The sequence below is a fragment of the Dicentrarchus labrax genome, unplaced genomic scaffold (genome assembly GCF_905237075.1).
Source record: "Dicentrarchus labrax unplaced genomic scaffold, dlabrax2021, whole genome shotgun sequence".
In the NCBI taxonomy this organism is placed as follows: domain Eukaryota; kingdom Metazoa; phylum Chordata; class Actinopteri; family Moronidae; genus Dicentrarchus; species Dicentrarchus labrax.
The window spans coordinates 1,908,964-1,926,099 of NW_026136712.1; the positions used below are offsets into that span (position 1 = coordinate 1,908,964).

Consider the following 17,136-nt stretch of genomic DNA (forward strand, 5'->3'; position numbering starts at 1 on the left):
AACACGTTTTTAGTTTTGGTTGAGTTTATTATATTATGAATGAAAGAAACTAATTTTGGTCAAAATCTAGAATAAGGTGTGACTCAGACCTCTTTTTTTGGGTCTAGGTGTAGGTGGATATAATTACATTGTCTTTGGCTGGATTAAAAATGCATGTGACAGTTTCTAGATTATATACTTTCTTTTATCTGAGTTGGTTTATTTGCCCTGTCTAAATACAAAATGGCCTAATTTTTCATTTCACTGTGATCTTAAGTGAGAGAACATTTCAATAAGCTTGCGAGGTACATCAAAATGTATTTTTTTCCCCTATTAAAACCTCATCAGGAGTCAGTTTTAGACGTAATGTAGCGCTCAGTGTATCTTGCAGCAGATTTTCATATAAAAGACAATATACATAATACACACATGAGCACACACTCTCAGGAAACTCAAAATATTGGCTAATATCTTCAGATAATGAAACATTACAGCCAGATTGGAGATTAGATTGCCATTCAATCAGCCTCTGTGTGTGTGTGTGTGTGTGTGTGTGTGTGTGTGTGTGTGTACGTGCGTGCGTGCATGTTTGTGTGTGTGTGTTTGTGTAGCTATACTGTAGGACAATTGTATTCATATAGTAAATGAAGAGAGATGAAACAATATGTGCTGTTACACACACTCCTTCAGAACTTTAGTCTGTGTTACTATGCGCACTCGCCTGCTGTTCACATCAAATTTATTTTTGAAACAGATCCAGAATCAGTTCTAATTTCCACCTAGCTGTGTCAATCCCTTGAATTTCTGAAATTATGATGGCTTTCAAGGAATTCTTATGTTTGACTTATGCATGTTTACGTTTCTTTACATCTGATTGCATTCTTCCTTTACCTCCAGGGTTTAATCTGTTGGAAAAAAGATTGAACGTTTTCTTCTGTTTTGTTTTTTATTAATACTTTAATTGCCATAATTTCATGATTCAATACATCCACAATATATTCAGTATATTTACATTTTTTTGCAATTATTATTTGAGTATTCTAAACACTCAGTGTTATGAACAAAGAGAAAGAAAACCAAGCTGCAACTACAAATGTATCAATTTATGCACATATACATACACACGTACAAGGGCGCACGCTCCACATGTAGGCTGGCAGAGGCCTGGTTCGATTCCAGGCTGCCTTTTGCTGCATGTCGTTGCCCCGGTCTCTCTCCCCTCTTTCTGTCTATCTATTCTGTCCTCCATCTATCTTCACCTGTCCTATCAAAATAAAGGCATGAAAAGTCCAAAAGGCATCTTTTTAAAAAAAGAGTCTGTACTGATATGCATAAGAAAGAAAAATAAATAAGTACATATAAATAAAATAAATAAAGGCAGGAGGGGGGTTGTGTGTGTCTACTTCCCTTCTTAGATGTATACTCTGAAATAAGTCTGTTTATTTGCCTAAGATCTGCCTCTTTTGTGGATTATTTTGTTAATGTTGGTGTAAGTAATTTCAAAATTGAATTCATGGCTTCATAACTCGTCCACTTTTATACTCTGCTTCTTCATTTCTCACTCTGTAACATATTCTCTCAATCTCTGAGACTTACTGTATTGTTTCTTTCCATCTTTGAACTGATGGGCTTAAGGCTTTTAGCCAGCTCCTATAGTCATTTGCTATATGGCTGCCATTCTGAGCCTTCTATATGGGTACTGGTCTGTTTCCTGTGTCCGCTCTGGTGGTGAAACAAGATGGACTAAATAGCTGAGAGAGGTCCTGAATAGAATGAATGTGTACAGAAAGATGGGTGGATTTGTATGAATTCACATAGGTTTGTTTGTGCATTTTTCTAAATACATATTTTCCACCCTTTTTCTTGCTCTTTTTTATTTTTGTATTGTTTTTCTTTTTACTATTTTACCATTTTTATTAACCACTGTTTTAACATGATAGATGGGGGTGGAATGAACAACCACTGTTGTCTGCATTAAACATATTTCTCCTCCTATTCCCCCTCCATCCCCCTCCATCCCTCTCCTTCCTCCCTCCTTCCTCCCTCCCTCTCAGTGGCGGAGGTGTATAAGACCAACTTCCAAACCCTCTACCAGCCTCAGATTAAACTAAATAATGTAGTCAGTGTTGTAGTACATCAAACAACAAATATAATGTCCAAATATAAATAAACGGCTGCCTGCCTTCCCCCTCCGAGGCCCCCACGGTGGGACAAAAGGAACAGAGGAAGGAGTGGGGGGAATGTAGATTTTACTGTATCTCATTATTCAACCATTAGCCCTGTTCTTTCTAGGGAAATGCTATGCTTAAAGAAAATATCCTCCCTACAGCTGAGCTATAAATTCAATTAAGTCGTTGCATCAGCTCTGTGATTTCTGCAAAGGCGTTAAACACGCGCTGTAATTGTTTCTGTCCTTAATTGTTTCTTAAATAAAATGAAATTATTTTTAGGGGGGCGTGCGTACTGTATTCCACCTCGCAATAATTTCGCCTTTTCATCCAAACCTTTAGAGAGTGAGACGGGGGCAAAAGCCAACAGAAATCTGGTGACTCTGGTTGGAGTGCAAAGACACAGATACACTGATTTACAGGAGGAGTAAGTGGGGTTTTTGCATAAAAGTGTGTTTATAAGCTCTTTAGTTCCTGCTAGTCAAAACTGCCGCATTACAACGGCTGTTGCTATTATAAGATGGTTATTAGCGACTAGGCCGCGCTGAACCTCTCTGCAAAGGGTTAATGGCATGGATCAGCTGCTCTCTTATTGTTATGTGTGCGAGCGTGCACACACGCAGAAATAGACACACACTCTCCCTCTGTCTCTCTCTCATGCTTGCCCATTTGATGTTAGAACACCCCAGAGACTTCCCTCCTCCCTCCTCCCTCCTCCTCCCTCCCCTTTCTCCTCCCTCTCCCAGCCACTCCCCCTCGCTCCAATCCCTCCTTCCCAACCCTCTTCTTTTCTCCAATCGCTCCCTCCCTTTCCTCAAGGACCTCCCAAGCCTCCCTTGTCACGCCTCCTTCCTCCGCCTCCTCTAACATACTCCTTTTCTTTTTACATCCCCTCCATCCCTCCTTCTCTCCCTCCCTCCGTACCCCACTCGCGTGCCACAGCTTCTCCGCCTCTTTCTCAAAGTAAACAGAGGAGAGGAGGACAGGAGCATCACTTGCACGCATCAGATCCACACTCTTCCACGCGATCCGTCTCAGAGTGTGTGTGCTGGCAGCCGCAGTGGTGTGTGTGTCCGCGTAGTGTGTGTGTGTGTGTGTCTCTGCGTGGGCATCCCTCGTCTGCATCCAGTGAAGTAGTAACTCTCTGACTGCTCGTCGCTGCTGCTGACAGAAGTGAAGAAGGGAGGGGATAAGAAGTCAAAGACAGCCAGACAGACAGAGAGAGAGTGGTCCAGAGAGGTTGAGGGGTGAGAGGATAGACAGAGCGGATCGTCAGTAAATAGAGGTGTGACTGAGTCTCTATGAGTAAGGTGTCCCGTCTCCACATGCTGTGCTCCATGGCGAACTCTGGCTGTGTGCTACTGTCTGGGTCCGGGATGCTACCCCATTCTCTGCAGTGCCCCCCTGCCTTCCTCTACCTGCCCCAGGTAAGAAAGCATCCCCCCAACCCCCCCCAAACACTTCTCCATCCCTCCTTTCCTGTTTCATTTCTTCCGGATGGCACCTGCTTCTTCCACTTTTCTCAACTCTCTCTCATTTTCCATCTCTCCATCAAAGCGTCCCACAAACCTACTGCCCAACCTGGTTTTCTTCCATGCAGTCATCTCCATTTCCCCCTCTTTTATCCACATCTTTTAAAAACTTCTTCTGTCTTCTTGCTGCTTGTAAACTTCTTTTTCATCTCTCCTCCTCACACCCCGACGCATTCTCTGTGGCGTTGAATTGATGAACACATGGAGCAACCCACCCCACCCCCTGTGTGTGTGTGTGTGTGTGTGTGTGTGTGTGTGTGTGTGTGTGAGTGTTCAGTGGGCATCGGGACAGGGACAGATGTCGGCTCAGAAATGAATTAGACAATAGAACCAAATGACTGCTGGCTCGCTCCTTGGAGTGGCTGCATGCCTGTCACTCAGATGGCTGTGTTTCTATTAATTGTGCCTCGTTCCTCCAGTTATCACTCTGTGCGCCTCGCTCTGTTTGTTTACTGTAAAAGTGCTCAATTGACACAGCGTCGGTCAATTGCTGTGCCTCTGTGTGTGTGTGTGTGTGTGTGTGTGTGTGTGTGTGTGTGTTTGTGCCTGGTTTTTACTACTGGCAGCATGTGCAGTGGCAGGCGGTCCCTTTCTCTCTAGACAGTTTGTTATTGCGGCCGTATAAAATATGATAAGACTGGAGAGAGCTGCCATATAAAATATTAGCGGGCTGCAGTGAGCTAACCTGCCACGTCCAGGCTCCAAATAGCCCCCACACATCACCTTTACAGGGCGGCCCAGACCACCCGCCTGCTGGCAACACACACGCAGGCACACTCATACACACAGAGCATGCACCAGCTGGGATCCACAAACACACAAACACACACACATACACACACACAGACACACTCAGTTCCATGCGGCAAAACAAACACCAAAAGTCCTCAGGGAAGCAGGCTGTTAGTCGCTCGTTTTGTGTGTGTGTGTGTGTGTGTGTGTGTGTGTTCATCTATTTGCCTTCCCTGCTTATGACACACGTGGGAAAACCCTGTCACATAATGCAAAGTTGTACTCTTTTTTTCTCCCGTTTGGTTCAGATTGATTTTGTTGAGCCGTACAATTGTTGTTAGATAGAGATGAAGGATGCTTGCCAGTGTGTCAGACTCAGTCTGTTCCAGCAGTGGAGGGATGGGCTTTGAGATTTAAATTTTTGTGCTGCTGAAAGCTGCTCTTTGCACTGCGGATTTTCCTCCTGAAGCCCAGGAGTAACGGTGGACTTTGCACGGCGCGGGCAGGATTCAGTTTACATCTTTCTCTGTGTTTTTAATGAAACTGAGAAAGGTTTCTGAACGTACAACGTCAGGTCTTTTCTCTTACAACTCGACTCCAATTTCAAGAGTGAGATTTCATGTTTTAAGTTAGTTTTCAGCATGTTTTTCTCTTGCTCAGTTTCCTGAGGACGGTCTGGTTTTTTGTTTCAGCGTCAGCCAAATGTACAGTATGAACCTCCACAACAAAGCTTTTAACAGCATTCCTACCCAGAGCCAGGGGCATAGACAGAGAGCATCACACTGCTGCTTCACTGTACTCATTTGAAAAGAGAAAGAGAGTATGATAGGGAGAGGCAGTGCAATTTAACACTGAACTTTTGTTTTTTTGTTGTTTTTTACACCAGCTACTGGTAATATTTGTGGGGAATTTTGTGCAGGGATTTATTATTTATCCTCCTCTAATGTGACAGAGATTCTTGAAGCTAAGCTTAGACTATGGTTTAGACATGCTCTATATGAAAAGTGTCCTGAGATAACTTCTGTTATAAATAAAACTGAATTGAAATTGAATTTGATATTTGAAAAATTATTCTGTTGTGAATGCTGTAATGACCCCCAGTTGCCTTAAGTAGCTGCTAAACAATGAATCCTGAATTAAATTCTTGTGGATTAGACATTAGATTCCTGCTGTATATAAATAGTTATAAAGATTTTTGAGGGGTTTGCGTATTTATTGCAGGGCTGAAGTATGCAGGCATGCTTTGATGATGGAATTTTTGAAAACTAAAATGCAGGGGGTAAAACCAGAGGGGCATAAGTGACATTTTGGGTGAAAATTAGTTATATGGTATATCAGATAAAAGCTCTTGATGAGCTCTTTCTGCTGGTAAAAGGGCACATGTTAATTCTAAACCAATCCAGAGTTATTTATCAAAAACCAAAAGACCCAAAACTGAACACGTTCAACTATTTTAGGGCTGAAATGGCGTAAGTGCACTTAACAGCAGGAAGACATTGTTCCCATAAACGTCAAAATATTGGTTATCCACATGTTTATGAAGTTTAAATATTAAAGACTGAATTAGATAATCAATGTCAAGAGAAATTATTATGTTAATTTTTGTTTTGGCTGTAAAGTTAGTTAAATGTCACACTCCTCAAATGATAAGAAATCTAAATGAGCAGCATATGTGAAAAAAAGCCAGTGTCGTTATTTCCTCCTGACAGGATTGTACAGTATTGGCGCTGACTCCTGACTAAGTACTGTGTGTATCGCTTTTGACTGTGACACTGTGTTTAAACCCTCCATAGGATCCCACCGTTCATCTGCCTGCTCTTCCTCTATCCATCCATTTGAACGGACAACATGGATCACAGCTAAACACCCCCCCATACATTCATCTCTCTCATCCTGTGTATTGGATTTCCATTCTCTCTCTCTCTCTCTCTCTCTCTCTCTCTCTCTCTCTCTCTCTCTCTCTCTCTCTCTCTCTCTCTCTCTTCCATTCTCCCCTTTGTCTCTCTTTTTCCCCATCTTTTTTTTTTTCAAAGGCGTTGCCTTGAGAAAAAAAAAAATCTTCTTAAGTCAATACCATGTGCTAAATCTGCTTGTGCAAGCTCCTCTGCTCTCCCCAGGGAGGGAGGGGTTGGAGGGAGGAATCTTTACCAAGGCTCACCTAATAGTTAAATACTTCCTGTCTGCTGGTTGTAATACACTGAGGAACGAGGAGAAATAAACCGCCCACTGCTCACTTTGCTCTTTTCATCTCGTCTTTATTCTCTGTTTTCTCTTTTCTGTCTCTTTTGTAGAGCGTGTATCGCTTTGTGAGGCAACACTCTATTTGTTTCTGCGTCTCATGTGGATATTATTTTTTCCATAGAATAATAGAGTGCACACTCTTTTGGTGTGGCTTTGTTAGCGTGCACAATTGATACCATTTAACCACATTCAGGAATTGTTGGGGTTTTTTTCTGTGAAACTGCTTACATGGCCGTCTTAACCAGGACTCCCTGGAAGGAGAGATGTTGTATCTCAGTGGGACCTTCCTAGCTGAATAAAGGCTAAATAAAAATTTATGAAAAGAGAAAAAAAGGAGGAGAAGAGAAAGTGAAAGAGAAAGGAATTGAGGATTAATAAATGGTTTGTGTGCCTGGTGGGTGTGTTAATAAACTCACCTGCAGGCAGCTGGGGATCAGTTACAGTCTGCAGTTACTCCTGAGAGTCTGATGACATTACACCCAATTCATCTTTCTGTCTGTTCTACCCATCCAGCCATCTATCATTGCCTATATGCATGTACACAAGGGGTGTGAGAAAATATTGAAAAATATTGTATTGCAATATTTTATTTTGCAATATTATATTGATTCTTAAAAACACTGTATTGATATATGTGTTTAAACCCCCAACCACTAGATAGCAGGGTTGTAAACTGAGGGCTGTGATAAATACAAATGCAGATCTCTCTGATTTGGTTGCATAAAAAAGTTTTATGTAAACTTGTTTTAAATATTTTATGCATTTATATAGTGGTGTGTTCTACTGTGACACTTTTAAAAAATTGCAGTATATCGCCTTGCTGACAATATCACAATATATTGAATCGTGTGTTGTGATATGTATCGTATTGCCAGATTCTTGCCAATACACAGCCCTAATGTACACATAGCCTATCTACTCTATTTGATTCACTCTGATACAATATGGACCTCCATTCCTGGAGCTTAGATAATAATAAATACATTTTCTCTGACCTCTGCTCATGATCAGTTTGGCTCACTTATGTTTTGGGATTGCACGGAAGTTTGTCAAAGAAATGTTGATATGCCTTGTTCTCCTACTGTTATTGACATACTTACAGGGATGAATAATGCTCACTGGTCTAACTGCTGTGAAAAAGATGTTGGCCCTCCACTGGCATCCAACACACATGCTTACAATCTCACAGTGGATTAATACTTACCTTGAAGGAATTAATATGGAGCTTTCAGTCGCCAAAATGCACAGTGCCAACGGTAAAACCATCTCCTTCTGGACAAAGACGTGTGTTGAATCTTTACAAATGAACTGTAAGTAAAGATGTGTTTGTTGTCTTTTGTGGTTGCTTCACATGAATGAAAGAATCAGTAAAGTGTATGAATCTGAGCAAGCACATTTCTGCTGCTACCAAAAACATGTAGAGGGCAGGTATACAATGTAACAACAATGATGCAAACACGCTCAAACCAACAATCCCACAACATATGAAGTAAATAAAACGATTGAATAAAATGTAAAGTCAGCAGCTCTGCTGAAACAACAGCATCTCATTCTGGATTGTTGAAAATCAGGATTTCAGCTCCACTCACTGTTGGAGCGTGTTTGCATTATTTCCATTTGCTTCCCTCCCTGTGTGTTCTCCACTCGGGTGTTGTGGCTGCTGCTGATGTGAAAGTGATGTGGTTGTTACTGCGAGAGGAAGCTCTGATCTTTCCATCTGAGCCGCCGACTTCAAAAAGGCTTGCTGCCTAATATCATCAACATCCTGTACCGCAGCAGTTTTACCGCTTTTATCAGCTTTTAGACGAGGGCACTCACCTGTACACGAGCTCTGCACACACACACACACACACACACACACACACACACACACACACACACACACACACACACACACACACAGTTCGCTGCTGCACTACTGTACGGTTGTATCCACTTTGTAATTAGCTTGAACCGTCTGTGTCTTTGCTGATCCTCTTCAAGACAGAAACAAAGCTAATGAGTTCAGCAGCAGCCGAGAGATACAACAGAGGAAGAGGGATGCAGCAGCAGAGAGATTAAGAAAGAAATTAAAGGGAGAAAGCAAATAAATAAATAAAAAAACAAACAAACATGAGGCTAGTACTTCAGAGAAAGGGCACTGTCTTGAAAAATAGTAGCAACAGACAAAGGAGGAAGCATTTGATGGACAACGATGTGCAGGAGGTGGATCCATGCACACATTCACAGTATTCTCATCACAATCTGTCCCTCTTTATAATATTGTTATTATCTGTCCGTTTGGTTGTCATTTTAACTTTCCTAGCAGGGCTGAATATTATGGCGCTACAGCTGCCACACCTGCATGTGAGCCTCTCTATGTGTAACGTTACCTGTTGGCTTTGAGTACAGCGACTCAAACTGACCAACAAAGACCGTTTTGGTGAGTTTAATGTAGTTTCTGTAAAGTTTGTATTAGGGCCGCATAATATGGTAAATACATCATATTCACATTATTTTGACACATATTGGGATTGCAATTCATGATTATATGAGAATGATCATATTTGCATCACAAATTGAATTTTCCTTAAAAAATATATATATTTTAAAATCATGATTATTTAAGATTTTTGGGGGTCTGAACCACACAAACATGTTTTCTTAAATCTGGAGAACCAGATTTGTAGGCCAGGGCACCTGTGCAGCACTACAGTAATTCATTATAATGCTGTTTGTCACACAGTTGACCATTTTTACATTTTACCTTTATCAAAACATTACAGCTCTTGTGATTTGCATATTGCACTGGCCATCTTGCGATTTTGATAATATTTCGATATATTGTGCAGCCCTAGTTTGAATGAAGTGTGTTTTAACCTCTGGGAGGTAAAATTAGTGATTTTGTGAGTGGAGTCTGGTGGGCCATAGCGCTCGCTCATTTGTTTTGGTCTGGGTGCTCTAGTATGAAAGTCCTATACAGAACCTCATTAGCCTAAACAGAAACATAAAAACCACTGATCATACTCAAAGGATATTGTTGGAAAACAAATGAGTTATGTAATCACTGAATCTGTTGCAGATACAGCGTACTCAGTATAAACCTTCTGTGCTGATAGTGAATAGTTGACTGGTATGTCATGCTAATAAAGGAGAGCACTCTTTGTGTTCTCTGTCTTACTGTCTTCCTGTCTGTCTCCACCTCTTCCGTCCTCTCCCTTGCTCCTACACATCTCTCCTAAGCCTTGATAAGCCCATCTGTTCTGAGGCTGAGTTCACACAGAACATGTTTTACATCTCTCAAAGTTAGAGCTGAATTGCTAATGTCATTCTTTCACCTGTTTTAAACACGCTCGCACACAAACACATTTGCACACACGGACACACGTCTCCATCAGACAGTGTGTGCTGCCTCTCATTAGCTTTTCTCACCCCTGTCCCAATTTATAATACAAGAACAATGTAATTGGACGGAGCAGAGACCTTTGTTTCTCTTCTCTCTTCATCCCTCCTTCTCTTCTCTCGTCTTTTTTCTTCTTCACTTTCATCCTCCATTTTCCTGTCCCCATTGTCTTTTCCTCCCTTCCTCCTTGTCGACTCTTCTGTCTTTATTCCCGCACTGCTGGATGAGGAAATATACATTTGACCTTGAAGTGGCTCCCTTATAAACAGCAGACAACTAATGATATGGAAGTTGGGATTACGGGGCTCAGTCTGCAATGAATTCTAATACGCTGCGAGTCAGACAGTGCTGAAAGTTTACTTGTGCTCCTTCTTACTTTCTATTACGTTAGATTTATTGGTTTCATTGTTATAACACAAAAAAACAACACTGCCAAAGCTGTAAACAACTCACAGGTACCAGTCATTAACAATAAAACCTAAAAAAAGGTCACATCTTTAAAAAGTTGAATGAAAAAAAACGTAAAAGAGAAAAACAACTCCCTCTCTTTCCCTTTCTCTCTGTCTCTCTCTCTCTCTCTCTGCTAAGAGTTACAGTGACAGACTCGGTCAAATGATAAGCTGCTACTGAGATTTGTGTCTCATAAATCCCCCATCATTCAGCTCTTATTTACGACGCTTCCGTCTGGTGGGGACGGCCAAAGAGGAGAAAAACATTGCAATGACAACGGCCAGCCTCTGAACTCCTGTCATGTCCACCACCACCCTTTCTGTATCTGACAACATCAGCTCCCACTCGTCCTCACACCCTGTAAATTTACCTCGCTCCCCCATGTTTGCACTCACATAGTAGCTATGCAAGTGTGATACTCTAAAGCTAACCCTGCTTACAGCTGAAGAAACTGTTAAGGAGAAAACACTTTTTAAAGTTTGAAAAACATTTTTGTTGTCTTGTTTTTGTTCTACAAATTAAAATACCTCAGTGAATAAGAATAATGTTAACAACCAACGTGGTTGGACAATACCTCGTACAAACTTTTTAAGCATAACCTGGCCCTTGCACATTTGTATTTCACACAGTAAAATGACAGTAAATATCAAGTGTGAATTCATTTCTCTCGTTTTCAAATTTTCCTAGTTTTACTTTACGCTACATGTTAGACACGATCTGCTTTGTGCCTCATCATGCTGTAATTTGTACTTTACTTCATACTCTTATTTAATGTGCCATCCTAATGAATCTCTGTGTTGTGGTTGTGTGTTGCACTTTATTATCAATGATGAGCAGCTACCATGAGATGTTGCCGGAACAGAGCATAAACCTTGTGGACTTAAGGTTAGAAAAATTGTCTGTGAGCACAAAAAGAGAGATGCGGTGACAGAGAGGAACAAAATGAGAGATTAATAAAAAAAAATAAAAGTACAGTAGAATGGAGGAAAAACAAGTGAGAGGAGAGGAGGCGCTCAGAGAGGAGGATGAAGGAGGGGGGTCACAGTTTGACACACTCGAAGTTCCAGGTATCGTGTTAGCTAAAGGTCTCTGAGAAGCCGGTCGGCTCCGCAGTTAAAGGTTATCCAGACAAGCCAGCTTGTTAGTGGGGCAGTGATATGACAGCGTACAGTAGAGAGAGGGGTTGTGGGGTCACAGGTCATGACCCTGATGCATCTGTGGAGGACCCTGCTGTCATTTGTTTAAGGTTACACACTTCTGGTTGGAGTCTCGAGTGCTTTTGTAGCAGCGCTGATGGGAGGCGGTGGGTAATTACCCTCAGTGTTTACCCCTGGATTCACTCGGCTGACTGACAGGACGGACCAGGGGCCGTCGACTGTGTGTTTGTTTGTGTGTGCGATTGTTTGTGTGTGTGTGTGTGTGTGTGTGTGTGTTTGTGTGTGTGGGTGGATGAGAGCGGCCAACAGCTGTTTGTGAGTACATCTATCTATACATTCATTTAATCTTTTGATGAAAATGTTAATTAGACTTTGACACATTTTACTCATTGGATTATTATTAGTTTATTGTCTAGAGTGTCAAATGCACACATACGCACTTACACGGATGATAGATATTTACACACATGTACCACCTTAATCAAGCGTGCCTCTGCTCCTCCTTGTCCTCTCCTCCTAATTAGCGTTAATTGTGGCCATTAACATGAGAACAAGGTGTAAATTGAATCAGGAGAGGTAGACAAATATTGATGTTAATTGACAGAGCTGTTACCCCCCCCCCCCAATTGCCTCCACTAGGTTCCCATTAACCCTCATTTGCATAGATTATTCACTGACAATTAGGAATTAAGATGATCGCTAACCTGGCCTCATCGCTATGGCTGCTCTGTGTGTGTGTGTGTGTGTGTGTGTGTGTGTGTGTGTGTGTGTGTGTGTGTGTGCGCAAACTGACAGAATACTGTAATAGAGACAGGTTGCACTGTGGGACTTTGAGGCACAACACTGAAAGTTTGTTACCTACTACACACACACTCACACAAGAAGTGAGTAGAGCAGAGGGGAGAGGGTGTGAAGGAGCATGGGAGTGTGTGTGTGTGTGTGTGTGTGCGTTCATGTGTGTGAAATCTGATAAGCCCATTGGTCGTTGCCAGGCAGGGTTTTGGAGAGGCAAATGTGCAGCTCAGCACTTTTAGCCTCATGAAAAGGACATCAAATCCCTGACTCTGGCAACCCTGCACAGGCCACCTCTCTGATCTGGCAACCCCATGAAGCTCACCTATTGATTGGACTGCTCAGGCATATTTAAGAGATCACACACCGGAGGAGTTTTTGAAAACACAGACCTTCCTGCCATTGGTAACAAGTAGAAAAAACAGATATTTGTGTTTTTAGTGTTCTCATAAAATATTTTATTAACTCTTAATATTTGCATTCTGGTTGAAACAAGTATTCATTCATTTTAAATGAAGAAATATGTAAAAGTGGATTTCTGTTCCCAACCTGATCCGATAAATGTCCTCCTGTCGTTGTCCATTTTGGATGTATCGTGTTTCCATATTGTACGGCGAAATTAAAGTGAAAAGTTTGTATACTGAATGAGCTTTGTGTAATTAGAATACATCTAATATCATTAGTCTAGTAGATGTCTTTTCACTTAATATGTTGAAACTTTGACCTGTTGGTCTAGGGGATCACCAAAGTCAGTAGGATTAATCCTCTGGGGGCCATGCATGTTTGTACAAATGGCATTGATGGCAATCCATCCAATAGTTGTTGAAATATTTCAGTCTGGACCAAAGCGGTGGACCATCTGATGACATTGCCCTCCCTGGAGCCATGCCACTAGCATGGCTAAAAATAAGCGGAGATAAGTTCTTGAGAAAAAACACTGCGAATTAAGAGAGAGTTGTTGGCACATTAAAAGCAATGAGTGCTCCACAGAGTGGCACAAATATTCCAGATCTCCGTGAGCCAGAGGGCTGAATAGTGATTGTGGAGCTGGCTGGATTCCAAAAGTTCTGTGAATATTCCCTGGTGAGGGTCTGAGAGGCTCTTGGATAGAGAAGAGGAGAGCTTCCCCGGAGGGCTGTGCGCTGTATGAAATCACACGCTGTACAGGAGTACAATAGAAGCACATGCAGTACACATACAGTAGCATTCAGGACACTGAGTCATATGAGCAACAAAACTCCCAACTCCCTCAAACTTTTATGTCACAAACTTTTATTTCTTTCAGTGATGAGTGCTGTGTCCAGACCACTTTGGCAAAGGTAGTTGATGCCTCATTGTTGTTTTCTTGGTTGGTACTGCTGACCATATTCTTACAAACCCACCTCATGCTTTAACCTAGAACAGATCATACATCATCTGCTGCTACACACAATTTTAACCAATCAGATCAACGAACTATATAACGTAGTAAAACTCTTACCGAAGTCAGTCAGGAGAAGAGAGAAAAGTTTCCAAGGAGAAAATCTTTCAGTGCCGTTCTTTGCTCTTCTTTAGTGAAGAAATCCTCTCCACTGGTACAGTAGAACTAAACGCACTCTTAGTTGTCTCTCTGGGAGCGATGCACTTTTTGAATGTATTGTTCTTCAATGTAATGTAATGCTTTGGATGGTTTCAGCTGGAAAGTATGTCCACACTTAGTCGGTTAAATTTGTAAACACATCTTTTTCTCTCAGGGGAAGGGTTTCAGCCTTTTCGTCCAGACTACAACAGCATTTTTCTCAGTTTTCTCAGTTTTTTCGGCCTCCAGAGTGTATAAATCTTAAAACACCGCCTGTGTTTCAGTGTGTACAGGGAAAATTGAGCTTTGGCAAAACGATGACTTAAGCTCCCCAGTGAGGCAGGGGGCTGTGTGGCAGTAAAGTTAGGAAGACACTGTATTTACGTTGATGGCACACTCTAGAGGATGTGCTAAAACTTTAGTGTACAATAATTATAGTCATAATAATTAGGATAGAGTCAGCTTAAAAACTTTGACAACACGTGCCACAATCCCCCATTTCCTGTTGGAGTCTGATCCTCGACCTAAGATCATCATACTGCTCACCAAGGACTGGTTAGGACAGTGGTCAGTAGTTCCAACAGACTGTTCCAAACACCAGCTTGTTTTTCACATGTTCAGAAATGTGCTGCGGTCATATCTTCTCGCCAAAAGAATCGGTGGATAACCAAAAATAAACAATAAGTTCGAGTATAAAATAATGATTTGGTCAGTTGAGCTGTGTCTGTCTCTGCCTCCGTACTAGATGTTAGTTATGATGCAAAATAGTTTGCCAACTGAAAAGAGGCAAAGAATAAGAAATGTAGGCATTTTTCTCTAATGTTCAGGTGTTTCTCTGAGGGCAGAGGTCTCTGCAAAACCAACCTGAAAATGCTAGTGTGGATTCAAGCATTTCAAATTAGATGGTGGACAGTAGAAGTAGTCTAGACTTTGTACTGTCCTATGGACATGTAGCATCCATCTCTCCAGAAATGGCTTATTAATTACCCCAGTGTGTGTGTGTGTGTGTGTGTGTGTGTGTGTGTGTGTGTGTGTGTGGAACAAATGCAACAATTAATAAAAGACGGCACTCACACAAGAGAAAATACATGCTGCCATGCTTCCATATCAAAGATTTCATTAATGCACTCTAGAGTATGTGGTTTTGCGCACAGCCGTGTGTGTGTGTGTGTGTGTGTGTGTGTGTGTGTGTGTGTGTGTGTGTGTGTGTGTGTGAGTGAGAGAGAGTGACTTATTGCCGGCTTGTATTACCGTGTGTACACATCTTACGTGGTAAAGCTTTGTCTAAAAAAAAAAAAAGTGTGATTAAGACCCCACGGGTGAAAAGTTCACAAATGCGCACACACACACACACTTGCAGACCATGCAGTGCAAATGCTGTCCCCCAGCAGTGAGTGAGGCCACTCAGAGCCATTTTCATTAATTCTGCGCCATTAATGAGCGAGAAAACGAAATGGAGAAGGAAAATATGGCTATCAATCGCTGGTGTTGTTGGCAGGTGTATAATGAAGTATCAGAGTCCAATGGAATTGGCCCTAATTACACCAGCCTCCAGATATTGCTTCATCTGTACCAGTCCTATCAGTGTGTGTGTGTGTGTGTGTGTGTATGTGTGTGTGTGTGAGAAAGAGACAGAGAGAGTGTGTGCACAAGTGGTACATATACCCTTGTGCAACTTGCTTTAATACAAACACACACATATAGATACACAGACTCAAACATGCATTTGCTTCTGCACATTTACTTTGCACACGCATGCACGCACACACACACACACACACACACACACATACTCTGTCATGCTTTGCTAACCAGCGGGTGGTCCATGCCCTGCGTCTCCCCATACTTAATTAGAGGAGCAGCACTTAAGAGGAAATGAGATTATATTAATTTAATTCATCTGATAATATTAGACCACCGCTTCACTGGTGGTCTATCGCTGAAACGGCAATCAGATCAGACCACAGTACACCACTGAGATTGTGTGTGTGTGTGAGTACATCGGTGTGCAGTGCAAAAAAATACACACCCTTATTACGTTAAATCTACAAATTTTACTTAAAATGTGAATAAATCTTCCAGCAGAGTCAAATAATGTTGCTGATTACCAATTTAGATGAGATTCAGATTTTCTGAATAATTTATAGATAGATAGATAGATAGATAGATAGATAGATAGATAGATAGATAGATAGATAGATAGATAGATAGATAGATAGATAGATAGATAGATATGAGTTACGTTGCATCTATAATCTCAAAATGTGTTAAGTGGTAGAGGAAGAGGGATAAGATTTCATCCCCTCCTCCCTCTCCTCACCATGAATTCTTCCCTCCCTGCAGAGTCGTTCCTATACTGCAGTGATGTAAAGAGCAGAGCATCTGTGATGATCTAAAGGTTTAATTTCTTCACTACAGGGACTGTGTAGATTAATAGATAGACCCTCATAAAGGGACAGAGGTAAAGCAGGCATTTAAAGTTTAAAGGCAGGAGACTGATTTTGTTTCTTTTGGGGCTTGAATACACAAGATGTTGACAATTTGCTTAAAGTGTTTTTTGGTTTGAGGTTGTTTTAATAAAACCAGGGAAAGTCTAAGACTCTCTTGAAGCAAAAGCATATGAAAAACTATCATTTTATGGCTAGTTCATAAAAACAAAACCTTAAGCTTAAGTATTGCTGCTGCTCTGACCTGCAGCTTCTTAAAACAACGACTTACACTGCAAAGTACAAAATACAAACATATATTTATACATACATAAAATCATTTGGAAAATATGAGATGTAATAACTCATATAACTCTTTTTTTTCTACAAATCCTGTAAATTGACAATTCAGCATTGAATAGGACAATACACAGTAGAACTCATCAACTGACTTCATCGACATCCTGAGAAAATGATGTACATGTTATGCATAATATACAAATTAATGGAACTATGAAACACAAGCTAATCAAGAAACACATTCACTAATATGACACAAACACAGAATAAGGAAGCACACTGCTAATACAGAAATACTGCAAGTCAAAACACAGCAAAAATCAATGGACACTATGCACTGAAGAAACAATGTTTATTTTAGTACTGATGTTACTGGATATATTGACCATACATCTATATATCCAGGATGACTTTTTTTT

The 17,136-nt window shown here is 41.1% G+C and overlaps 1 protein-coding gene across 8 annotated transcripts in view; it reads left to right on the plus strand.

The window, feature by feature from the left end:
• rbfox3a (RNA binding fox-1 homolog 3a) overlaps nucleotides 1-17,136 on the plus strand; it is a 289,238-nt gene that overhangs the window by 144,989 nt on the left and 127,113 nt on the right. Inside the window, exon 1 of one of the 8 annotated variants that reach the window (XM_051416823.1) lies at nucleotides 3,001-3,574. The exons of the other annotated variants lie outside the window; for them this stretch is intronic. Within the exon in view, the coding sequence (XP_051272783.1) occupies nucleotides 3,449-3,574 (126 nt within the window). The 5' untranslated portion in view covers nucleotides 3,001-3,448. Of the gene's footprint in view, nucleotides 1-3,000; nucleotides 3,575-17,136 lie in introns of those variants that run through there. 8 annotated transcript variants of the gene reach the window in all.